This window comes from Tinamus guttatus, unplaced genomic scaffold (genome assembly GCF_059628265.1).
Source record: "Tinamus guttatus ecotype Peru unplaced genomic scaffold, ASM5962826v1 Tinamus_guttatus_pri_ptg000397l, whole genome shotgun sequence".
Classification (NCBI taxonomy): Eukaryota; Metazoa; Chordata; class Aves; order Tinamiformes; family Tinamidae; genus Tinamus; species Tinamus guttatus.
This window is the reverse complement of record NW_028288931.1, coordinates 237060-262075: the sequence shown is the minus strand read 5'-3', so window position 1 is coordinate 262075 and position 25016 is coordinate 237060. Positions and strand designations below refer to the sequence as shown.

The 25016-nt window shown below is 48.6% G+C and overlaps 1 protein-coding gene across 1 annotated transcript; it reads right to left on the bottom strand.

The window, feature by feature from the left end:
* WDTC1 (WD and tetratricopeptide repeats 1) lies at positions 1 to 21480 on the bottom strand. The gene is made up of 16 exons (XM_010211088.2): positions 21421 to 21480; positions 16502 to 16649; positions 14768 to 14851; positions 13748 to 13794; positions 12449 to 12560; positions 11834 to 12021; positions 10803 to 10985; positions 10399 to 10493; positions 9214 to 9329; positions 7987 to 8062; positions 6648 to 6744; positions 5304 to 5477; positions 1814 to 2049; positions 1269 to 1437; positions 752 to 944; positions 1 to 604 (listed from the first exon to the last, which is right to left on the bottom strand). Exons 2-16 carry the CDS (start codon positions 16547 to 16549, stop codon positions 407 to 409), a joined length of 2016 nt encoding a protein of 671 aa, XP_010209390.1. The 5' UTR covers positions 16550 to 16649; positions 21421 to 21480; the 3' UTR covers positions 1 to 406.
* Positions 21481 to 25016: the final 3536 nt, after the last annotated feature.

Below are 25016 nucleotides of genomic sequence, written 5' to 3'. Positions count from 1 at the left end.
TTATTCCATAACCCCTGCCCTAGGTTTGTATTTTATTCAGGAATTTAACATCCTCTCTGCAAACGCATGAATGCAGGCAATATCCCTCTGTACCAGGTCATATAGCAGCTCTGGAAAAAGTCACCAGCTTACACTGCTTACAGACAACTCAAAGATCCCTGCCGGGACTAAATTCCGCTAAAGGCAAACGCCAGACTGCACCGCCATGCTGCTCAGTAGTGTGACGGGAGGAGGAGGTGGTGGAGGCGGTGGTGGTTTACAGAGACGGCCGCTCCTGCCCCTGCCAGCTTGTCCTACTCTGTGCATAGTGCGAAACAGTGCAGTCATTCATCAGAGAAACTTCAGGACCAAGGAAACTAGGTTCCCTTTCAACCAAACAATTAGAGGAAGGAGAGGCGGTTCTGTTTTAGCTGGGTCGGCACTGGACTTGCCCCTCTGAGCTGTCTTCGTCGTCTGAGCCTCCAGCCCCACCACTCGTCAGTCCTGTAATCCGGTACCCCATGTTCAGCAACATCACCTCCAGCGGGTCTGCGTTCATTCGTCTCTGGTTGGCTTGGGAAGCACCTTCCATGTCTACCACCACACGGCCATTGAGGGTTTCACTCTGCAAGACAAGAGAGGAGAGAACTCAGCAAGACAGCACGAGCACCAACGAGGTTATTACAGCTGCTGCAGCTCTCAAGGGGTCAGAAAGGCAGGTCTGGGTTACATCTTATGCCACCAAGACGCAGCCTTTTGCTGTGGCTCTTACCTCTGGCCTGGGATTCCACAGCCGTACAACTGGATCAATGCCACTGGTGGCCAGGAAGCAGTAACTGGGATGAGGCTGCAGACAATTCACAATCGACTCGTCTCCCTGCAGCACTCGAACAAGATTTGTGGTTTCTTTCTCCCAGATGAAGAACGAGCCGTCATCCGACCCGCTGACTATGTACTGTGCATTGCTGGGGGAGAGGAGCAGAGACTGGAGAGCACAGCTCGGAGCAGCAAAGCTGCTCTCGAGCAGACGTGAGAATCTCAGCTGGCTTCTACAGGCAGCAGGCTGCCGCCCCTCACACACATGCTCAGGAATCCAAAGCTTTCCATATTGCTTCCCTCCAGCCCCAGAATCCATGTTTTTCAATCCCAAGTATTTTTTTTTCTGAAAACCTAGGCTAACCGTGGGCTCTGCGGATCGGCTACTGAACCTGCTCTTCACATGGCCACATAAAAAGATTTCTTGTTATCTTATTCAACCCTGCAAACCAGTGCTATCTGTATCAACGTACCTGCCAAAGAAATTGGCCTCTTTGATGTCTGTAGTAGTGTTACAGTGGCCACAATACCGGAACTTGTAGTCGTAGCTGCGCTCCCTCAGCACCATCTCATCCTCCGAGATCGAAGCCTTACGACCTGTGGCTCGCAGCCGGATGGGGCCACCCCCCTTCTTGTCTTCAGCTGGAAGGACAACAGATTTCCTTCATCACAATTTGGGCAGGAACACGCTCCAAGCAAACAGAAAGCACTTTAGGAGGCCTCACCAGGTTTAAAGAAAAGTTAAGGACAGTTTCAGCAGGGATCAGGGCTTAGACAACAAGCTTCCCTTCAGATTATCTCTAGGATACAAAGGGTTTCTTTATCATACTCTCACTCAAGAGTGAGCCAGGACCAAACCTAAGGCAAGAAAAGCCTCAAGCCAGTTTCTGTGCACAGTAACCATTGGTCTCTCTTAGAAGTTTGAGCTTTACTTCACAGGGTCAGATTAAGAAGAAAAGAAAATGAGGTTATAGTAAAGTTTATGCATGGAGGGACCTGCCTAAACACTGGGACTCACCATTATCACTCTTGGAGAAGAGGGCCGCGTTGATGTCTCTGTCTAGTGCATCGCAGGCACTGCTATGTGCTTGTTCTGGGAACTTCCCTTTAAAGTCATCCAGACACTCCAGTGCTTCTGCCACGTACTTGAGCTCAAACAGACAGCGCGCAAGCCGGAAGTGCGCCTTCAGGTGGCACGGATTCAGGGATATGGCCTTCAAGCAGTCCCGTAGAGCATCATAATGGTCCCCATCCCTGGAAAAAAAACACAGGCAGGGTCACCTGCAGCTCGTGGCACAGGACTGCATCCAAGCGGGTTTTGAAGATCTCAGGAGAAGGAGACCCCACAACCTCTCTGGGCAGCCTGTTCCAGGGCTCTGACACAAAATAGAGAGTCCAGGAAGAAACAACATGGTCTTCTGCCATTTCCCAGCCCTTGCCTCGCTCCCAGGCCTGCTGTTTGCAGCTCTCTCTAGTCAAGCAGGCAACCCACAAGTTCACGCATTAACAGCATTTGCTGTCTCCTGGGGCACCACCTGAGCAAGCCCAGCTTGTTGAATACACCTCCCCACAGAGCCCCTTTCCTGTGCACAGGCAGCCATGGAACATGACCACACAGCAAAGCCTGGCGAGTCTTGACCTGCCATTTTAAATCCTCCAGAGCAGAGCTCACTGACATAATGCGTTTAGGGAAGTCCTTTGAAGATGGAGGATGCACAAGGCCTCTGGCCAAGCAGAGGCAAGGCCGCTCCCGCAGAGCGCGCGGGCCTCCTCGCCACGGCGGCTCGCGCGTGCCCCTGTGTGGACGCACGGCGCGGTAGCACGTCTCCCTGCCCCTAACCACGGCTCTCCTTCAAGGAGCGGCTGGAGAACCACCACGCTTCACAGACCATGGGCACAGCTCTAAGGCAGCAGTCTTTTCTCACCTTTCTAGAAAAATAAAAATATATACATATACATAAAGGCTTAAAAATTAAGTGTTACAACAGCTTTGTACCATAGCAGATATTTATAACCCCTTTACAGACACTGGAGATGATGCTTGATTCCCCTCTGCTCCATGGCTGCAGGAATAGCAGTGCCTCAGCTTGAGCTCTGGAAGCAGGAAGGATTTGACAGGGTTTGCAGGCTGGGATTCGGCGCAGCACAGTCTGTCTGAAATGTGCCAAGTCTGCAGATGACGGCAATAAATAAATCACTGCGAGGGATCACACCTGTAACCCAAACACTGTGGGTTTGCTCTCGTCTGAAACGGCCCCAAGGTGGGCGAATTGTCCCGTACTTCCCACAGGGTGGCACTTTTGGCTCCTGCGGAGCCTTTGTCAGGAGAGAGGTACCCCTGTATCTCTATTAAAGGGAGCCTCAAATCTATGGGCTACATGCTGAGCAGTGCTACAGGCAGGCTCTGCAAACCATCCATCCCACTGCTCTTTTGCTCCTCTGGGTGGATACTGGCCACAAATTACAGCTCAGTAGCACAGTGCAGAAGGTGGCTCGTCCATGACGTCAGCGGCAATGCAGAAGAAACGCGGCTCGATGGCCGCGGCCCCTCCAGCTCCGCGTCACCAGGGATCCGGGAGGCTGGACGCACAACAGCAGGCGACTCCACTCAAAAAAAGGGAGTGCAAGTTACCTGTTGTGATGGCAAAGAGGAATCTCCTGTCTTTGAAAGCTGGGTGGGTCATTAGCTACTTTGGCACACAAAAACAATCCTTCAACCCCGACTAGCAGAGCCGGGCAGCCCAGCACACCGGAGTGGAAATTCACACGCCGGGATGTGACGCAGGTGCTGCCTTCTCCCACACAGCAGTTTTGCCCTGGCTTGTGCACAAATGCTTTAAGTAGAAGTCAGCTGAAGCGCTGTCAATATAGAGCACTGGAAGTGAGCTGGGCAGTGATGCAGGTGGCTCTTATGAGCAGCTTTTAGGAGGACAGCATTGGAAATGTACAGAGCAGGGGAGCGAGGAAGGGGAGGTTATGGAATTACAGACCTTCCTCTTTCAGCCCTGGTTGTTATTCAGAGAGGAGGCCGAAGTGAGGCCTGCGAGTTTTACAGGGCGGCCTTGGTGATGCCCTGGGGGCGAAGGGCGCCTTAGAGACGCAGCGCGGTTCGACGCGGGTCACAGTCCAGCTGCCGCCACCAACTCTGCGACATCCCAGCCCCCACCTGCCAAACATCAGTACCTGTTTCTTGCAGAAAAATGTCCCATCTTTTCTATTCCTGAAAAGATACCAGCTTAGTACCAAGTACCATTTCTAATCACTACAAGTCACAGAAACCCATCATGAATACATTTGCACATCCGCCAGCTACACAAAACTGTAGCAAGCACTAGTTGACACTCAGAAAGGAGCAGTTTGCTTTCAGATCTGCCAACATCCTTTGGGAAAAATGACTCCTGCAAGAAAAAAGTCACTCATAAGATCAGCACACAGCTTCTATCTTCCATTCCTTAATCCCGCCCTATTGTTCTTTTCCCTCTGAACACTGAGGTCTTTTTGAGGCAGCTCCCAAAAATCTCTACTATTGCAAAACAGCCAGTAGGCCAGTTACCAACAGCCACAGCAACTGCTGGCTGCTCTTTGTCTTGGCAAGAGGATGGCAGAATTCATACTGGGGATTTCAGTGGGGAGAGGAGAATATCCTCGCAAAGCCAACGTCGATGAAGGACCACGTCTATTTTAAATATCTTAATGGTAAGTCATGTTACCCAGTCTTACTCTGCTCAAGGGGACAGATACAAAAATAGCTCGGCTGTATCTTGCAGAGGCAGCTGTGACTATTGGTCAGAGAAGACATCAGCTACTGCAGAGACAAACAGGGTAATCCACAACAACCATGACTGACGCCCCTCCGGACCCTGAGGCACAAGCTGTCACCTCAGCAGACCCCTCAGGAAGGTTTGTTTCCAGTCAATCAGACTATGGAGAAGCTACAGTAACACAGGAACCACCAGCTCACATCTGTGTCTAGCTCAAACACTAGTCACTAGGTTCAAGCAGCAACCAAAGCAAATCCAGGCAGTCCTACAATAACCTTAGATCATGAGATGTGAATTAAGAAACACAATAACAACGAGCCCATCCTTTAACAGCAGATTTAGGGACACACTCTCATGTAGACCAGAACTAAGCAGAGAAAAATGGGCACCTGCAGACACTCAATGTTATCGCTCAGAGGAGGATTTGTGGTTTCTTTTTGAACTGCAAAGGACCAGGGCAACTCAGCACACCAGCGGGCAAAATGCTGAGCTACTACCAGCTGTGCTTCTCTGCGTGGCCTCGGTGTCCACGGTTCTCCAACCCACACTGCTGTGCAGCCCACTTGTTCTGTGCTCGGGGTGACCCACTTACAGCTTCTTCCCATTAGCCCAAGCCTGATTCTCACGTAGTGGGGCCAGGTGCCTTGCAGGGGACAGCAGCCACCTGTGGCACGCAGAGGTCAGACAGCAGTGCTGCCTGTGACACTACACTCTGACACTGCATCCCACACAGCTCTGCTCCCTCACCATTTGCGCTTCATGTAGGCAGCAGCTCTGTTTCCATACAGCATGGCGTTGTTGGGGGCTTTCTGGATCGCTCTGCTGTACAGCTGGATGGCTTGAGTCCACTGCTGACAAGCAAAGGCCTCGTTGGCTTGCTGCTTAATTCTCTCCAGGTAGGGAGGCAGCTCAACCTGGGGACTGAGGGGGGAGAAGGAAAGGAGCACAGTTAAGTCTCACAGGTTAACACTCCAGTTCAGCTAAATATCCAAAGGGTTTTATTCTAACATGGCAGATTCCAGCAAGCATGGCTAATACCAGAAGTTTCTGAAAAGGGCAGAAGAGACTTTCCTGCTAAAAAAACAGGTTCAGTTAGTCAGGTAAAGGTTTCCTTATGACCGTTTTTTTAAAACTCAAATTGAACAGTGAGCAGCCTAAGCACCTAATCCTTCAAACTTCAACGGTACACTTTACTTTGACAGCATAAACAACATTTCCAATCCTGTTTCAGCAATGCGTAACTGAAAGCAAATTCGGAAGGAAATGAAGCATCTGAGCTCACAGGGCTGCGCAAGGCTCATGCTCAGCCAGCCGAAATTCCACCCTTGGCAACTCTGCCGCTGTGATGGAGGGGCCACCTAGAGGAAACAAACTGAAAATATTCAGCAAAGCCACTTTGGTGGAACCTAGACTACCCATATATGGCATTAAGTAACTGTGTCTTGACTGTTAACCATGTCTCATCAGCTGGAGGAAAAGCAGCCAGCAAGATGGGCTGCAAAGTCTGCTTCTGCTTCGCCCCCAGCTGCATTCTGCTCATAAAGAATAAAAGCAGCAGAGCGCAGAGGCAGCGGAAGAGGCCTCTCCACCCATTCCTAGCTCAAATGCAGACTGTGAGAGTAATTACTCCAGTGTCATTAGCACAAAGCAATTTTGGTGGCTCCAGTTCAGTTTGCAGTAGGCAGGAGCCCAACAAAGAGCAAGAGAAAGAAAGACTCTTGGTATGTGACAGTCTCCACACAGCCCCAGCAGGTCAGGAAGTTAAGAACCACTTAGGGCAACTAAAAAAGACCTTGTTTCCAGGTCTGAAAAGTCACTTTTCAGTTTCGTCAGCTGCAATTCACCATAAAAAGGGACAAATCTTAATGGGCAGCATTTCTCCCAGGATGCTGTTGCCTGATGTGACTCCTGCTCATAGCTCACTTACCAGCAGCAAAGACAGCCCCTAGGCCAGAGACCCCTTGATAACCAAGTCAAAACACCAAGTAGACTTGCATTTTGCACCTTGTTTAGCAGCAGCTAACCTCAGCAAGAGGAAGAGACCGCGAGCAAAGCCACGGGACTTTCAGTTAGGCAGATTTATCCTCTTACCTCACATGTCCTCGTCCTTCAGACAAGCGGAAGCCATTGCTGTGCAGGTGGATGCCATTGGACACTCCATTTGTTGACGTTTTTCCATTCTGCACTTCTGCGGGTTAGGAAGTAGGAAAAGAAATAAAACAGGGATCAGACCATGCTGTGGCTCAATGTAAATTAAACAATCCTACCTCTGAAATTTTGGAGTTTTACTCTGGAAACAGTGAAACACACACAAAGAACTATACACACAGATGGCAGTTCGAATCAAAATGACTTCGGACTGAACCTAGGCCATAAGCCGAGTACCTGGCTGATTGACTTCTGTGATTTAAAACTACAGCTTTAGAAATCAACATACTTTTACATACCTTTGCATTTTTTTTCCCAATGCATTGAAACAAAGTATCATGGACATAAATTCCAGAACATTTCAATCTAGGAATTCAATGTACGAATTCTAGATTTTTTTTTTTTTTTTTTAGCCCTACAGCTTAAAGGGTAGTCCTAAACTAATCTGCTGAAGGTCATATAGCTGCCTCAACTGCCATTTCCATAGAAAGCATTTGGCTTTGGGTTTTACAAGCTGCCTGCATTTAGGCTGCAGCTGGGAGTGGTCCTGGAGCCATTTTGAAGCTGGGAAACTGGGGACAATGTCCGACCAGGCTTCGGAAGTGTACGGAAGATTAAGCGTGCAGCGACATGCATACACATGAAGCTCATCTTTCACATGGATGCCACCTTTTTCCACAGCTTTTGCCCAAACTTTCTGTGCCTGGCAGCGTGGAGCATTTGCTGCAATTGCACTACTGTGAGCCTGGTCAGACTCCATGCTGGCTTTAAAGCGTGACTGCACCAGACACCACGGTGAGGATCACCCCTGTGCATGCAGGCCAGGTGAGAAAGGCAGGCAGGGCTGGGAGTCTATTTGCTACCACGTTGTGAGCTTTAGATTAAGGCCCGAGTGCTGAGGACGCAGATCAAACGCGGCCTGAGAGCGCTCCGAGAAAAGGGAAGGTGCTGGGCTGGGATCACTCCCGGAAAGAGGAGCCCCTGCCTCCTGCATGGAGCTCCAGAAATTCAGTGCTTACTGCCCACACTATCTGTGTGTGAACAGGCCTGTAAGAAACAGGGCCAAGAATAAAAAGGCTCCTCAATTTATTGACTTTATCAAAGAAATGACTTTTTGTTGCAACTATCCTATCACCAGAAGGGAGATTAGTTCTAGACCAGAGTCTTTGGCTAGGGAATGGATTCTTCTGCCTCCTCCTCAGTGGATGTATAAGGGGATAAACAGATCCATTCTGCATTTCTCTGTGTCTTTCACCATCTTTCATGATGGCATCACACTTACCCCCTGAAGTATGGCACTTCTTTGGGAGAAGAAAAGTGTACGGTCGCTGTTTGTAAGTTAGGTCAAACAAATAGACCTAAGAAATAAAGAAACGAGACAAGAAAAAAAAAAAAAAAGGTAAGAGTAAAACTGATTTCAGTCATGGAAATAAAAGGAGGGCAGGTGGGTACATGACTCCACACACTGTTCATCCTTTGTTATATTCAAATTTCTAACTGGGTAACTTGTTTATGGACATGAACACACTGGATAACAGCACTATCAGTGTCCCATTACATTTCAGCACTAGGTGGAGGAAAAGCAACACTGAGAAACAGAAGCCTTGTATTTCTCATAAGGTAACGAAATCCTCAAGAGAGCTTAAAATGCGACCTGACCAGAAACCAATTTGTTCAAAAAAATGCAACTCTAAGAATATATTAACTATTCTATTAGCAAAGAATATATTAACTATTCTATTAGCACAACAATTTCATACAAAACAAACATTTATGGGCAGAAAAGAGGCAGTTTACTAAACCAAGGCAAATATTTCTCTGAGCAGAGGCCAAGATTTGCAGAGAAACTTAAAAGCAACCCTGCAAAGCCCTGATTTAAAAATGTAATAGATGAATTGTGGATCTGTCAAATTTTATACTAACTTGGTGCCCGCTCTCAAAGAGCGTGCACATACTGTGAGAAAGATCTATAGGGGACAACCACAGAGTAACTGGCCTACAAGGAAAGTTCTTGCTTAATCCATGATAATTAATGCTGTCAAGCGGATTTTCTCATTTCACTGATAGGCTTTACAATAGATCCACGAATATCACCCAATGCTTAAAATTAAAGCAATCCATACCCCAGGTGAAGGCCTTTGCTTCTTTAAGTTCTTTATTTACCAGTTTCTATTACAGAAGCAGTTTGGTGCTTTAAGAATGAGTTACAAAATCTTTTCTACATCAGGTAAGGTCAGTTCCTGATTTTCACTTTTTTCCTCTTTCAGAGAGAGGAAGTGTGAATTGCAAAAATCAGACCAAAATGCTGTTCAAGTTTAATCAGTGGCAGCGTAACAGTTAAATCCCTAATACGAGACATTTAGTCAGAATGAATCAGAAAACTTTAAAAATCAATCAAATCACACAGAGAGAAGTTGCTATACCTGTTTTGAAGAATGTACAACATATGCTGGCCCAACAAACACACCTCAGTGTGAAGCCTTCTGCCAAACCTTAGCTGTCTTCTTACCTGCTCCCCTCCCATGTTGACTAAAAGCTCGGTGCCATCAGGACTGAAGGTCACGTATGTGGCCACCAGAACTCTCAGCCGGTTGTTGTAGTCTGGAAGTTTCACTGGGAGGTGCCCTGAGGAGGGAAGAGGTCCATACAGATCAGTGTAACTAGTAACTGTCATCTTTGTCCTATCCCAGCTGCTCTATTTTACAAGAGGTTGTTGAGAGAGCAAGGTCATGAAATACAAGCACCTAAGGTATTTTTCACGTTCCTGCTGCTGTTTATTAAATCCTTTCATGGGCCACCGAAATACTCGGATGCACACAGCTGTCTTTCCACAAATTCTAGTTACCATTTTTCAATGCGATCTCCATATGAACAGAAGACTGGTTTCTAGCTAGCTTACTAACTCTGAAGTTTGCAGAATCCAGCAAATCTCAGTTTCAGGGATTCACTAAGTATCAGCTTCTGTGATTTGTGGCCAACTGCAAGCAGCAGCATCTTCGACCCTCTAATCACGTTTCCTTAACAAAGCTCTCAACACAATCAAACTCGAGCTCCTAAATATTCAGCTCACACAAGGGTTCTTTTGCTTCAGTCTGGAAATGTCTTGCATGACTAATTCAGGGGACCTAAGAAATCCTCTAGTGGGACTCATCATAAGCAAGATTGTCAAACCTGGTCTGCTGAACATGCTGGTCTAAGATACTTAAAAAAAAAAACAAATATTTTGGGTGGAGAAAAAAAAAATCAGTACTGCAGAAGAATGCCATCTAGGTTGCTCAGGATCTGCATCTCATTTTTCCTTTACAGGATGAAGAAAAAGATTCCTTCCAAAAAGATTTTAAACAGCAGCCTTGATGGGACCAGTCCCAGAAGAAAGTCTGTAGCCCCAAGGATTATCCAAACCTTGACTTTTTTTCCAATAAAGCTGACAAAAGACATTTATGCTAGACAAGAAGGAGTAAGGCCAGCTCACCAACACATTCTACTGCCAAATGAGGGAATGTGGGTAGGTAACATACTCGAGCAAAAATTCACAACATAGAAGTGAGAGAATCTACAACTCCATGAAACATTGCGGCGTTAGAGAAAAGCTCTCCCAAGCAGTGGTTTCTGGTGCGATGGATAGAAAATTCAGTTTCTTTAGCCTTTAATTTTTCCAGTCTCATCTGTCACCTCCCAGCAGAGGTCCCCATACCTGCCACGTAGTACTGAGCTGCACCATCCGGGAGGGGTTTCTGCCGGTCGCAGAACGTGTGTACTCCAGCTGAAGGACTCTGCTTCATGCTTTTCCTAGCCAGAAAGAAGAGTATCTTATAATCACAGCACTAACTGCTGGAAGCCTAATCTATCCTGACACTTCTTGTTCACACACAAGGCAAGGCCACACGCTTAGACAACTGTGCAGTCACAAACCTGCATCGCACCACCCAAGAGTACTTAGGTGCATCGAAGAGTGTGTGCATAAGAGAAAAGACTTGGTCGAACTGCGTGGTGGGACACATGAACTCCTTGCAATGTCCCCTCTCCACCAGAGCCTTTAACAGGTCCCTGCACCACTCGTGTCAGCCGAAGACGTCCAGAAGAGCCAGTTGCCATTACCTGTGGTTGTGGATCATGCGTATGTCGTACAGCCGCACGAAGGGCTCATTTGCCCCCACCGCTAAGTAGTTGTTATCTTGGGGGTTGACTGTGAGACATTTGGCCTCCACCAGCTCCCCACAATACTCGGTCAAGTCTATCAGGACTTCTGAACGTTTGCTGTTCTCCCGCAGATCGTACTGTCTGCAAAGGGAACAGAGTCAGGTGAAATACGTCATGAGAAAACAGAAATAGCAGAAAGGGAGAGTTTAGCTTTCCATGGCGACCAAACTGAAAATGGCTCAAGACACCACATTCATACAGCTCAGTGGTAACGTACATTTAACTATCTGGCTTGTGTACGAACAGATGACACTAAATACGAAGTCATTCGTGTCACAGGTTCCTGGGAGCACCTCAATTCAGTATGCACTAAGTCTCAGTATCAGCATAATCGCTAAAAACAACTCTGCAAAGTGCACAGATTTATTCAAGCTCCAAATTTAAACTCCAAGTTGTGACCTAACAAACAGTATCTAGTTGGCAACCGGAACAGATTCAGATGGTAACACCTACTCATTTCAGTCTCAATGACTTCGGAGAGAAACTCCACTCTTACATCTGCCTTCCTCCCATTTGATTTGGCTGTTCCTCTCTTGGCCTCCCATTTTCAGCAGAGGAAAATACTCTCCCCAGATTCTCTATTTATCAAAGGAGTCCACATTTCAAAATGAAACCTTACAGTTTCAGGAAAGAGAAAGATTACCTATCTTAAACTCTTCACAGAACCACAGAATAGCTGGGATTGGAAGGGATTTCTGGAGGCCACCTGATCTATAGCTCCTTGCTCTGACAGGGTCAGCATAGAGCAGGTTGCCCAGGACTACGTCCTGCTGGGTTTTGAACATCTCCAAGGACGGAGACTTCGTAGACACTCTCAGCAATGTGCCCCCAGCTGCTTAGCATAGAGACAGTCTCTCATTAGGTCTACGCATATAGTGTGAAGAATCTTAGTCCGATTCATTTTGGGCAGAATGATTAGGGTCCTGTACCTGATTAGCCCATCCTCTGCTGCACTCCAGAAGGTGTTTGGCCACATGGGAGCTGTGGCAATTCGCTTAACCCTGTTGGTGTGATCTCCAAACATGTGGATGGTCTCCTTGACAGTCAAGTCATGGACGTGCACCTTGGAATCTGCAGCTCCCGTGATGAGGATGCGATCCCCTGAATGCGGCAAGAACTGTGGAAGACAGACTTGACATTTAAACTGGAGAAGTGCTGGGGCTCTACATATCTCACTCACCTTCCTCGCAGGCCAGAGAGAAAGCAGCTTGCTTTAGGAAAGCAAGCTTTACTACATCCCCCGTATATGATATGGGGCACTCAAGAGTCACAAACTACAGCAACGACCGTTTCATCAAACCTCTTTTGCTACAGCCATTTTCTTTGGTTTTACATAGGTAAGTAGCGAAGTCCAGGAGCAGCATAAACTAAGAGGAACAAGTATTACATTTAATACAGTATCTCTTAACCTTCGAAATACTAAATTACTTCCTTGGGAAAATGGCTTGCACACAAAGGGTTTCCCAGCAACATTTGAAGATCTACTCTCATGCTGCTTAAGCTGCTGATTTCGTGCTAGCCATTTATTCCTCCTAATCACATACCTTGACAGAAAAGATATTTGCGGTATGCCCTGTGTGCATAGAAAGGAGCTTCTTGTGATGCAGAGGATCCCAGACAATCGTATGCTGATCATCAGATCCAGAGGCCAGCAAGCTAAAAGACACAGAAAAGGAGAATTTTCAGTTTGTGCTCCTCTGTTCCAAGCTACAACCAGTTTTTCAGAGCGGTTTAACCCCTTTAAGTTGACCATTAAGTCAGCTCAAGAAATCTCCTTACCGCCCTTTCTCAAATATATATTTGTGTTATTTCCTATGTGCCAATCCCACACAGCCAGTTGAGGGAGCTACACTAGGCAAATGTCAACTCCACAGGGAAAAAAAACAATAAAATCCATTCCATAGAAAATAAAGCACATGTTTTTAGGCCCTTCGACCATCTCACCAGAGGTTCAGATGGCACAATGGAAACAATAAGAAATGTGGTCAACAACAAAAAACAGGGCCTCCATTTTCCATGTTAGCCTGGCTGCGTTAACTGCCTCCACACCAACCTCAAACCCAAGCCAAACTATTCCCAGACCCAAGCAGCCCAAGCCAGAACCCATTCAGTGAGTCCAAACTGATTGTTAAGTGCAGGGTGTGCCTGTGGTACTGCAAGGAGTTGTTTTGTCTTGTATATCTGTCTTCTGCTGCAGCAAATAAATTTGACATCTGCCACCATCAGCTGTTTCAAACTTACTTCTTTAGGAACAGCTCACTTTCAGGTACATGAAACTGCCACTAGCAAATAATTTGGAAGATTATCAGGCAGCAGACTTTGGGTCTTAGGGAAGTATGTCAAGAACTACAGGATCTTCCTTTCTACCCAGTTATTTCTCATGCAGGCATTGTTTACTCCACTTGGTTAACAAAAAAGCTCCTATTTTCCTCTAAAGTTGCAAAGAGGGGTGAATGTTCTACCTTCCTCCCTTATACATTTGTCCCCCAGCAAAAGCTTTTCACAGCACAGGGAGTAGGGAAACATTCCTTCAAATCAACTGGGCAAATCCTAAAGATTCGTTATAATCTGTAACACCACTTAAAAGAAAAGAACCAGCCTTTAATCTCTACCTCTTAATCTGTTTCCCTTCTGAACTCATTAAAAGGGCACATCTAATAATATCTAGATATATTAACAAAATAAAACCTCTTTTGAAGTGTGAGCTCCTAAACTTTGAGCTTCATTCCATATTCGTTTTACTAGGAATAGGAAAGGGCTGCTTAGAGTAAAATGACCTCTACACTCTTGGGAGAACCTGGCTTACCAGTTTGCAGATCCCCTGAATCAAGGCATGTACTTACTCTCCTTTTTCATTCCATTCTAGACAGTTGACACACCCAGAGTGACCCTGAGCAGAAAAAAAAAAAAAAAAAAAAAAAAAGGGAAGAGAGTATTACACAAACTTCAGACTTATCAAACAGGGCTGTTCTGAGACAAGGACACAGTGAGCTCCCCATACACAACTTGTTCCAATACAAGCAGCTTTTTATTCCAACCCTGGAAAAAAAAAAAAAGGAAAAAAGAAGAAAGAAAAGAAAAAACACCCACATGGCAGATAAGCACCTCCAGAGAAGAAAGACACCCTGTAACAGTTGGGGGAAAAAGGCAAAAATGAAACAAACAAAAAAAAAGTAGTAGTGTTGAAAAAAAGGCAGTTCAGTCTCAGAGGCTACTGGTGAAATCCTACTGTGTGCAGGAGAAGGTGACTTTGTTTCAAAAGCCCTTGGCTAGACTGACAAATTGCATGTACAAGTTCTCTGGGAATGCAGGGAAAATGCACTTTTGATAACTCTTTTTGAAGCACCTTGCTGCTGGGTGACTACATTGTACCTCCCCAGACAAACTAGCTAACAAATGTAACAGAAAGAGACTAAGATAGCACTGAAGAGCACTTGATTCGGGAGACTTGCTTGAGAAGGGGACAGAAGAACTCGTGTCCTCCAAACCAGGACAATCTTAAGCTCTTCTCAAGTTGTATCAGATTGCAGTGCAATAATTGGTGCTTTAGACATTACAGTCTTCACTATTAGAGCTGAATATCTTGATGGCTGGCAGTTAAGGGCAGTTTGCCTTGTTCAGACACTCCAGTTAGGATTAGTTGATAGACACCAGTTGAAGGCTTTGTGTAGGTGCATTAGCTAACCCAGAAAGCTCACACAGGATCACACAGAAATATTCCGGTCTCTCATGCAGGGGAACAACTAAACAGTGTATCTCTTCCAAACAAGGGAAGGAAGCCCCCGCAGCCCAGCATGCCATATTTCCTACAGTTTACTGCAGGACAAGGAGCACATTTTGTTCTTTAAACACTGAGCACTTACCTGCAATTCTGCTTCCAGGCCCAGGCGGCGAATGAAGGGATCGGTGACATGATAGTGGCGTTCAAAGCCTAGCGCACCCCTCTCCTGCACAAAGCAAATACAGGTCACGCTGACTACACCAAACAAAACATCTTCTCCTGGACCTTGCCAGATATTGGGGGTATCCTTCAAATCAGATCCAGGTAAGGGGTTTGTAACCCTTCCTGGAGAGGCTCACCCCAAGACAGAAATAAGTTGCCTGGTTTTGGACAGAAACGGAAGATAAAAAGAGCTTGAGGATGCCTGTCTCTGTTCCTAGCAAGGATTTCAGAAAGGAGCGAAGTCTGCCATTATACAGTATCCCAGTATTCCCAAGACATTCTCACTATTCCCTGAGCCCACTCCCAGGAAGAACACAAGTGCTGGGGTCCTAACTGGACAGTATCCTTTAAGATGGCTTGCTTCATCAGAAACGGAGCTGCAGAACCACAGCACGGGCTGTTCCGCAGGGACGAGGACAGCTGCCACATAAGCACGTCGGGACAAATGAAGGTGAAGAAAAGCAGGACAGTTGTTTCCCCTGTGATCTCACAGGGTTCACAGATGCATTAGCAGATGGCTTGGATGAAAGACAGACAACTGCAGAGGCAGAAGTGAAGGGAGTGCAAGTTGTATTTTGGATGGAACAGCTAACGACTGGAGGAGGTTCCTTCCTGAGACACCTGGCTCGGTCTCAGTCCTGCCCAGCGCCACGTAACAGTCCCACAAAGACTATTTAAGCCTCTGTTTATCACCATTTATAGATGAGAATGTTAACAGCCAAGAGACTGTAGTTATGGTGCTAGGAACATGTTAGTAGCTACAGAATGGACACAAGGAAGGGAATGATTGTACCAAGCTATAGCTCTGCAGACCACTGTTAAATAATCAACTCCAGATACTACAGGCTATTTGAAATCAAAACAGAGACACAAGGTGGTGCGGAGTCGGGGGAAAGAACACGAAGCAAGAGAGGCTTTTTTTAGTAGCTTACATTGCAAACTTCACCCCCTTTACATGTTTTTATGCATTCACTAACACACCGCTTTCGGCAGTGCTGATTATCGGCAAAGCTGCAAGTGATTTGAGGTCTGCAAGTCCAAGTAATAATTGCCCGTTGTGCCTGCTGCAGCTAGTCCTTTCACATTAAGGGATATTTCATTAATGCAGCCATCAGATGACTGATCTGACCACAGTAGAAGTTTTTCCCTACACAAAGGGAAGCAAAACATACCAGTCCAAGGAAAGAAGGAAAAAAAAAGAGTGGGGGGAAATCATTTGCTCTACTAGAGCCAGACAATCTTTGATGGCAAGATCACACAGAAAGAAAGAAAATGCAAAGCAGACAGAAAACTCACGAGGAAAGCTAGTTAAGAGTCCTTTACATTACCAAAAGCACAAGTCGACAGATTTCTCTCTACAACTTTTTAATCTAAAGGAAGAGACCTGCTAATGTCAAAGTATCAAGATGCATTCCTGCTAGGGAAAAGGACTATGTTCTTGTCCTACTGTAAGTTCATCCCAGCTCTTCACTAATGAGGGCAATAGGGTTTATGCGTTTGTCTCTTCAGCTTTTTACACAGCTTATCAATATCTGAGCAGCAGACACCTCTTCAGAAGTGAAAGGAAATAGTCTGACTATTTCCTGACCCAGCATGACACCAATTCTCTACCCGCTCTCCACCCTCCACGGGAGAACATTCGGTTAACACATACCTTGATCTGCCTGTGAATGATGTCTCGAGTAATGTTTACTTTTGCCATCTTCTTCCAGGGGGACAGAGTAAAAGAAGCTATGGGAAGAGCTACTGTGCAACCGGGTTTGCCAACGGAGCAGAGATCCACAGTAAGGGCATTTAATTACCTGCAGGACCCAAAAAAAAAAAAAAAAACCTGAACAAATCTGGCGTTCAAACATATTTGGCCATTTATACCATTTATATACAATATACATATCAGCAGAGAACTTGCAATTCCAGGAGCACATCCTGCCCCACTGCCTTTCTTCCCCCTTTACACTTGCAACCACTTCAATCCAATCTCACTTTTCCCAGTCCCCAGACTCCAAAACAAACACACGTAATGACACGGACAGTCTTCTTGGCATGGATACTTTTTTGGCCATCTCTTCAGACAAGCACTAAAAAGGTTTGCAACTGAGCACGAGAGATTCACTTACCACATTTGATCATCAGCCAAACACAACAACTAAAAGAGCACAAGCTCTTAGAAATCATAACAGCCAACCATCAAGCAACGCTATCATCTGAACACCTGATTATATCAGCAACAGAAAACGGATAATCTTTTAAATCTGCATTTCCAAGAATAATTTGCCTTTTCCACATTGCTAGCCCAGTTCTGCATTTCACGCACTATTCAAGCTCAGTGAAACCCTACAAAGTTACTCTGACAAAACAATCAGTTTGCAAAGTGTCTGCCAACGAGCTGCCCAGCAAAGTACCAGCTACCCTAACAAATGGTACCATTCACCCCCTTTACATACTGCAGGCCAGGCACTATCCTACTTACATAGTCCTACAAGTTGCTTTAAAGAGAAATTGTATTTTAAATATCCATTTTTGTCCTGCATATGCTGGTAGCTTTCAGTTCTCACTAACAAGCATCCACAAGCAGAACAGGCCCAAGTTTTCAAATGGCTCCTCTTTTGACCGAGGGAAACGCTGATTCACTGAAACAAGAACATTTCAGCTACATTTCACAGCTCACCCAAGAGAGGCCCAGCTGCTCGTGAGCCTGTGAAGATAAACGTGTCCTACCAAGATCACACAAGACTGGGCGCCCTTATGGTAGCGTTTGAAGCTCGTTTTACGTGTATGATGAGAAATGAGTTGATAAAATCCACACACAGAGAATATAGGCCTTGAATGCAGGGAGGAGAGGTGATTTTGCACCGCGCGTGTTCTCAGCCCAAGCACAACGAGGCCTTCCTGCCACCAGGGCCAGTTCGTCTCCAACATAAGCCCAGCAGGCCAAATTCACCACAAAGGCAGCACAAGCAGCTGGTAAGCTGAAGGATTGGGCCAACCAGGGCTCCTGCACAACCCGCTCACCTGCCAGCCTGGAATTGTCCTCTCCACCAGAGTTGGCATGCATTTATTTACCCCATTTACTGTCACGTATGTCTTTAATCCACATCTCTTCTATTCCCAAAGCAGCACCCAAGGAGTTCTCAGGCATGCCCAGGAAGGCACCTCGTGTTTTAAGTGCCCTTAACCTTACTCACCCTCATGTTAAGTAATACCTGCTGCACTCCCTAGCTTCATGGCAAGCGGCAGCACTGTCAGTGCCTCTGCTCATCAATATTTCACACCAATCCTTGTAGTAGGATGATTAAGCTATCAGATTTTGATACCTATCCTCTGCTTTTTCAGGCCAGCTTACCACTGCTGTTGTTTCGCCTGTTTATGTAGGCAGAAATCAAATCATGTAGGCAGAAGAACAAAAATAACACCTGCCTTTAAGAATAACCGAACGGCAAGCAGCAAAAGGCCGTTTATTCCGTGAGCATCCGAAGGGGAGAAGGCAGGTCCTGGCCCGCGGCGCTGACTCCGCAGCCCCGCGGCAAACACAGCCCAACAGGATGGCCAAGCAGTTCCTTGTGCCCATGCCTCTTCCCCCGTTAACCATTCCTCCTCCCCACCAGAAAGGCATCTCATTTTCCTTTAAGAGCAGTTTAATCTTCTTTTGATTTTAAGTCCCCAGGCAGACAGGTTACCAAGCTGCAGCCAAGCAGGCACTTACCCACTGATAACTGACCTGTTGCTCTCTTAAGACCCCTGAAAGAATTTCACTCAAATCTCTCATCTCCTGTCCTTGCAATTTCCAAGCAGCTCCTTTTCTTTCAGTGACTACCTAGCAAAAAAACCTTTCCCTTCCTGTGGTGTAAAGGCTTTACAGAGACTGTAAAGACAGGGAGTTATGACGAAACTGCTCCTTAAGAAAGCCTTAAAGTCACTTGCTCTCCATGAAGTCCCATCTACAATTCCTTTCTCTTCTGCCACAAGATTAGACATATCCAGGATTTCCAAAGCAGACATTTGTTGTGGGAATACTGAGGTACACCCAAGTTTGCCACCTCTGCGAAGACAAGCTGACTTTTAGAATCAGAAAGGTGTTGTGGAACTTCTCAACTCACCGGACAGGTCAGAGGTGTCCTAACAGATCGTTGCTCCGCAGGTCTTAACAAGATACTAACTTTATATCTTAGAAGACAAAAGTCAATTACCTCACCCATGAAATATTCCGCTTTCACCACCAAAGGGACAAAAACAGGGATTAAAACAAAATACATTTGATACCATCTTTAAACTATCCAACTAACACCTGCACCTAAGGCTCTATCCTAACAAATTATTCCGTGGCTCATAAACCCGAGAGGATAACTTGTGCCTTTAGCATTTGACTATTAAAAAAATAAGTGGCTTGGAACAAACTGCTGGAATGGGAATGCATGAGTCTAAGGTGCCTCTTTTGCCTAGAGGGAGCTCAGTTTGGTGGCTGAACGTTGCAGGACGGTTAAAGGAGATGCTAGGAGCCTTTCTTGCTTTCATGATGCTGCTCTTGGCTGCTCAGCAGGAATTCAACCGTAAGCAGCTACAGCAGCAAAGAGTTGGGCAACCAGCACAACCAACTCATGGAATGAGGGGATTAAGTCCCAGTGACAAGGAACAATTTGAGATAAATTTGCACCATCACTACAAGCGATGGTCTCACAAGCAGCTTCACTTTGGCTATATATAAGAGATCATCTTGAGCTGTTTTCAGTCATTTCTCAGATGACACTGGAACACATTTCTCCATCACACTTTGGAAGAAGCTCTGTGCTCAATTCCAAGCCAGAGTCACCTTCCCTTGTCCCTCGCTGTTCCAAACTTGCCTGCAACACCACACAGGACTGCAAATCTGGGGTCACCACCACTGCTTCCACCTCATTCACATCCTCAAAAAATCCACCTGAAGGGTAAAGATGACTATATCACCCGTGCTTGGCTGTAGTTCACTTATCCAGCTCTTCTGCTCCTGCAACACATATTTCCAGAGGCAGAAAAAAAAGCTTTTGCAATATTTGCCCTTTAAAGTTGCAGTCAAAAATTAACAAGTCACAGATTTCTACAGGTTGTGGCCTCAAAATCCGCTAGACACTATTGACACTGACAGTAACTTCCAGCTTCTGGAAAAGTTATCTTTCCAAGAACGCTTCAGGGTATGGCAGGGAGTACCAGGACTCTTGCTTTTCCCAGCTAGGTCTTGCAGTCTTCCTGAAGCCCTTGCTGCAAGCCGGGAAACAAAGCCTCGGCACTCGTAAAGCAAACAGTTCAGCCCTTTCTTTTTGTTAAGCAGTCCCACCACAGCTGGGACGCGGGGCTGAGCGTTGCATGAATGAAGTTCCTCCTGGCGGGACCAGCTACGCGCGCGCACGCGGCGGCACAGGGAGCTGCTCTGCGCACCGGCGCTTCGGAACTTGGAGCCTCGAAGCCACCGCCCTTCAGAAAAGCTCCTTCGACACTAAGAATCTCCACAGAACAGCAGGAGCCATCAGTAAAGTTGGCAGCACAACTTCCAAGCATTTGGATGTGTTTCTCAGCCTCTGAACTCAAGGTCAGTGAGAAAGCAGCACTTCACACAGCACCAGGCTTTGCAGATGCGCGATCCAGCCCAACAGAACATTCTCACGACCCTTCCCCTAAACATCCATAAATTCTTTCATCCACCCAGATACCACCCGTGACCCAACTCAGTCACTCAGCATGTTATTTTCCCTACTCTCCTTTTTACCCCGATTTTTCAAGAGGTCACAGGTCAAAATAAAACATATATAGTGTTAAGAAACCTAAGAGCCAGGAGGAAGCGATCTGGTTAGTAATAGACACCTAGGAACAAGGTTTTCCGAGAGCTGAAGCAGTTGCCAGGAGCAGCAGTCGCTCCCAGGCCAGATGGCTCAGCCGTTCCAGTGGGATGGGGTGGCCAGGAGAAGAAGTAGGTTCTGAGATCCGACAAGACTCACCGCACAGGGACACTAATGCCAAGGAAACAGAGCCGTGCCCGGCAGAGCGCGCGGACGGCCACCCCCTCTCTGCCATGCAAGCACTGCCCTTCCGCTGGCAGCGCCATCCTCGGGGCACGAAGGTGTGGGACACTCCTGAGGCCAGGACAAGCAGCAGCCAGCGGAGCCCCGGGGTGAGCAGACACTGTTGGAGGCACAAGGAGCGACCTCCGCTCCAAGCAAAGGGGCTGCAGGGCCCCCCTCCCGGGCCGGCAAAAGCTCCTTCCCCCAGGGAGGGGGAGAGCTTCCCGCGGGAAAGGGGACTAGTCAAAGGCAGCAGGGATCAGAGCTGGGGACAAGGGGCTGGATAAGGGGGAAGGGGGCGCTTCTTACCAGGGAGAGGGTCAGGCTGCAGGCAAGGGGGCACCCGAGGAGCTAACCGGGGGGAGGAGGGGAGTATAAGCGATAGGGAAGGGGGTGGGATACCTGGGAGGAGGGGGTCTAACTGGCAGGGAAGGAGGGGAGGTACCGGGGGGGAATAACTGACAGGAAGGGGATAAGTGACAGGGAAGGGCGCCCGGGAAGCCGAGGGGGCGGGGAGGGGCGGCGCGGCCCGGGGCACCGTTACCTGTCAGGCCTCCCGGGTACGGGCGGTGGAAGTTGCGAGGCTCCATCCATGCGGGGCGGGGGGAAGAGCGGCCCCGAGGCGGGCGGGAAGCCCCGGGGGCGCCGCAGGCCGCGGCGCGGGGAGGGCCCTGAGGCTCGGCCGGGCCAGGCCCCCCCGCCCCCTCCCCTGTTTACCCCTCCAGCTGGCTGGGGCTCGGCAGCTCCCCCCACCGCGCCGCTGCGCTCCCGGCGCAGCCCCGCGCATGCGCCACGCCAACTGCGCCACTGCCCACCGGCCCCGGCCCTAACCCCGGCCCCGCGCAAACGGCGCAAGTCGCGTTCCAGAATAGCGCCCCGTCCCGCCCTCCCAACCGCCGCTGCGCCCGGATTGGCAGCACCGCGAACCAACGGGGAGCGGCGAGCGCGTCCTGAGCGGCCCGGCCAACGGGCGCGGACGGGGGGGCGGGAGCGGCGAGAGGGCTGCTGGGAGTTGTAGTCCGCGGGGGGGAGGAGGCGGGCGCCTCCATGAGGGCCCTGCGCCCCCCTGGGCGCCGACCCCCTCCCCATCCCCTCTCCTGGGGGCTCCTCCTGCCTTCCTCCTCCTGCGTCCAAGCTGGGGGGTTGCTGCTTAAAACCTGCCTCTTTACCCGACTCCCCCCGTGGGTTCCAGGCCTGGTGGCCGTGGCCTCGTTGCCATCCTGCAGCCACCGTCCAGTGTCCGCCACTCGTCACCAAACCGGGGCGGCCGCGGCACAGCGGGAAGTTACTGTCACGAGCCCTGCGCCTCAGGCTCTGAGTGAACCCCCAGGGGAAAACTAATTAACCTAATTACCAAACCATCAGCGTTCTGCCTGGCTATCAGCGTCTCCTTCAAACCAGCACTGCTGGCCAAAAGTTAAGTTTTTTGGGAATAAATAAAAAAAAAAAAACTATGGAAAGAGCCAGGCGGTGGCAGTGTTTGCAAGAAACCTGCCCTCCGTGTCCTGCCGGCGCTGGCAGGGCCGCTGTGCTGAGCCTGCGGGTGTTTGCAAAGCCAGAGGCTCCCGGTGATCCGACTCGCGCCCTCCGCGCAGCCGAGGGAAAATCAGCATTTCAGAGGCTGTAAATCCATTTCTCTAAAATACCGTTTACTTTCTGCAGTTAAACGTTTTGACGCCTATTAATAAAGTGTGACGGATAGCTGAAATGCTCCCTCAGAAGGTCAAGCCGCAGCTTCGGGGTGATCCCAGCAGCACAAGAAAAGTCAGCAGCTTCCCTTTCCTGCCTAGGCAGACGGAGCAAAAAGTCTCTTAAATCAGATGTTGCATCTTGAGGACTTTCCCATGCTACCTGTAGATCCACGAGAGACAGACCAAGGGTTAGCTTTAGTGATTTATTTTCACCTCACATGCCAAAGTTCTTGGAGAAGATAACAGTTTACTGTTGCCTCTACATCTGTCCAGGCTCTTTTAATTAAATAAATAACCTCAGGAGCCATCACAATTGTTCTTACAACAGGGTTTCATCCACTTTTCTCAGTTGCCTCCCTCAGGGAGGATCTAAAGCTCTACACAGAAAAATCAAGCAGGCTTCGGATGCCCTTGACACACAAGTTTCACTCGCTGACGCTGAAGAAACTGGGGCAGGCAAAGCTGGGTTGTTTCAGAGCCAGTGACAGACACAAGTTAAGGAGAGCTCTGGGTACTTCCTCATTCTGCATTTCATATAGGCAGTGATTAAGCGACTCACCTGCGGTCACAAAGAATGGAAACAAGGCGTCCTCTTCTCCGCATCCGACTCCATGCCATGGAAACGCTCTCTCCAAGAGCATCCTCTGGAATAAGGGTGCTGGATTTTCAGTGCAAAGAAGCATCCTCAATTTATGTGGCGGGGCTGGAGGCGAGGGAGGGACACAAGGAAAGCGTCCCAGGGCCCGAGGAAGACAACGATGAGCTCAGACAGGGACGCAGCTTTGCACGCAGCATCTGATCTCGCTCTCCAGGACACAATAAGCTAAGCTCTGGCGTATTATAACTTACATAATTTGCTTGATTGGACTTAAGGCTCCATCTGCCTGTTTCATTGCTTTCCATTTGCAGGTTAAGATCCTTAAACCTAATTACAGGCCCTCCTGGTGCGAAGGTGGTGCAAGTTCTCAGACTCGCAGTGGGCATCTCTGCTGGCTCATAAAAAGCCGCAGGGCGCTGGACCACTCTCCTCACACACAAACTACAAATAAATGAAAGAGCACTGAGGCTGCAAGGCTCTGCCGGGCACTGCTGTGGGCACCAGTTTCCTCGGGAAGTGGATTCGGCAGCGAGTCCCCAAATCCCTGTGTCCAAGAAGGAGGAGGTAGCAGCGTTTTTCTACTTTTCCCAGATTTTGCAGCAACTTCACTTATCCCCACAGCACCAGCCCATTCAATAGTTTGCAAAGCCACTATCCTGCTGGGACCCAAGCAGGCCAGAAAAGTAGGCTACCAAAGCAGGGAGAAGTTAATTTGCTGCTGCATCCACCACTGGCAAACGTGCAACAGTTGGGAAGTAGAGACCTCCGGCCAATGCACGGCTGTGGATTGATCTAGATGTGAGGAGGTGGAAAAATCCGACCCAGTTATTTCAAGGGAGCGTTGAACCAGTTTTCACTTCAGGAACTGTTTCAGAAAGAAACCCAGTGCCAGTGCATCCGTCCTGGGCATCCAGCGGTGTTCCTAGCACCCAGCCCGGACAAGTGTTAAGCGTCATGGATCAGGCTTCCCACGCAGACATGATTAAGCTCTTGCAAAATGGGAAACACTCGGGATTTCTTGCTTAATATCTAGAGCAGCTCAGTGCGATGGCTTGGGACACCGCGGGCAGCAGGGAGGCACTGACGCAGGGCGCCGGTTCCTGCTCCCGCCGCTGATTCACGCGAATTCCCCGCTCGCAGTGGCTGCTCATCCCTTCCAGCACATCACTGCCACAGGGATGGTGTTTCCTCTGCTGGGAAGATGGATGGTGCCATCTTAAAACAAAAATATAATCGTTTTAAATCAGCTGGCGTGACCATCCAAGCCCTTTGCAGCTGCAGGGGGCTGCACCTCTGCCAAAGGAGGGGACGTGATTCCTGTTTAGTTATTGCCCCAGTTTAAAACCCCTGCGTCTGTGAGTGGCTGCACGGCCACGCTCGGGACGGGCACAGCGGAGCCAAGGGACATGGGGGGCCGAGCCCAGCAGTGCCAGCCACCGCCCCGGCTGCGTTTGAGCCTCATGGCATTTCCCTGCAGGGCGAAGGCCGGGACAGGCAGGGACACGGGGGTACCACAGGCGCGGGGAGCCCGGCCGCGCTGCCGCCTGTGACGGGCGCCCCGCGGTGACACCCACCCAGCCCTCCCGCAGGGACACCCACCTGCACCCTGCCCCGCACGGCGCCCCGAGCACCCCCTGCGTCACGCTGCACCCGGGAACTCTGCTCCGCATCCTGCCCCTCTTCCATCAGCACCTCCTTTCTATTCACACCCGCACCTACTTGCACCCCGTCTTCACACTGCAACCTCCACCACCTCCTCACACCACCCTTTGCATGGCTCCCTCCCCTCTGCACGCCCCATCTCCTTGCATTGTGCCCCCCTTTGCATTGCATCCCCCATCTCCTTGCATC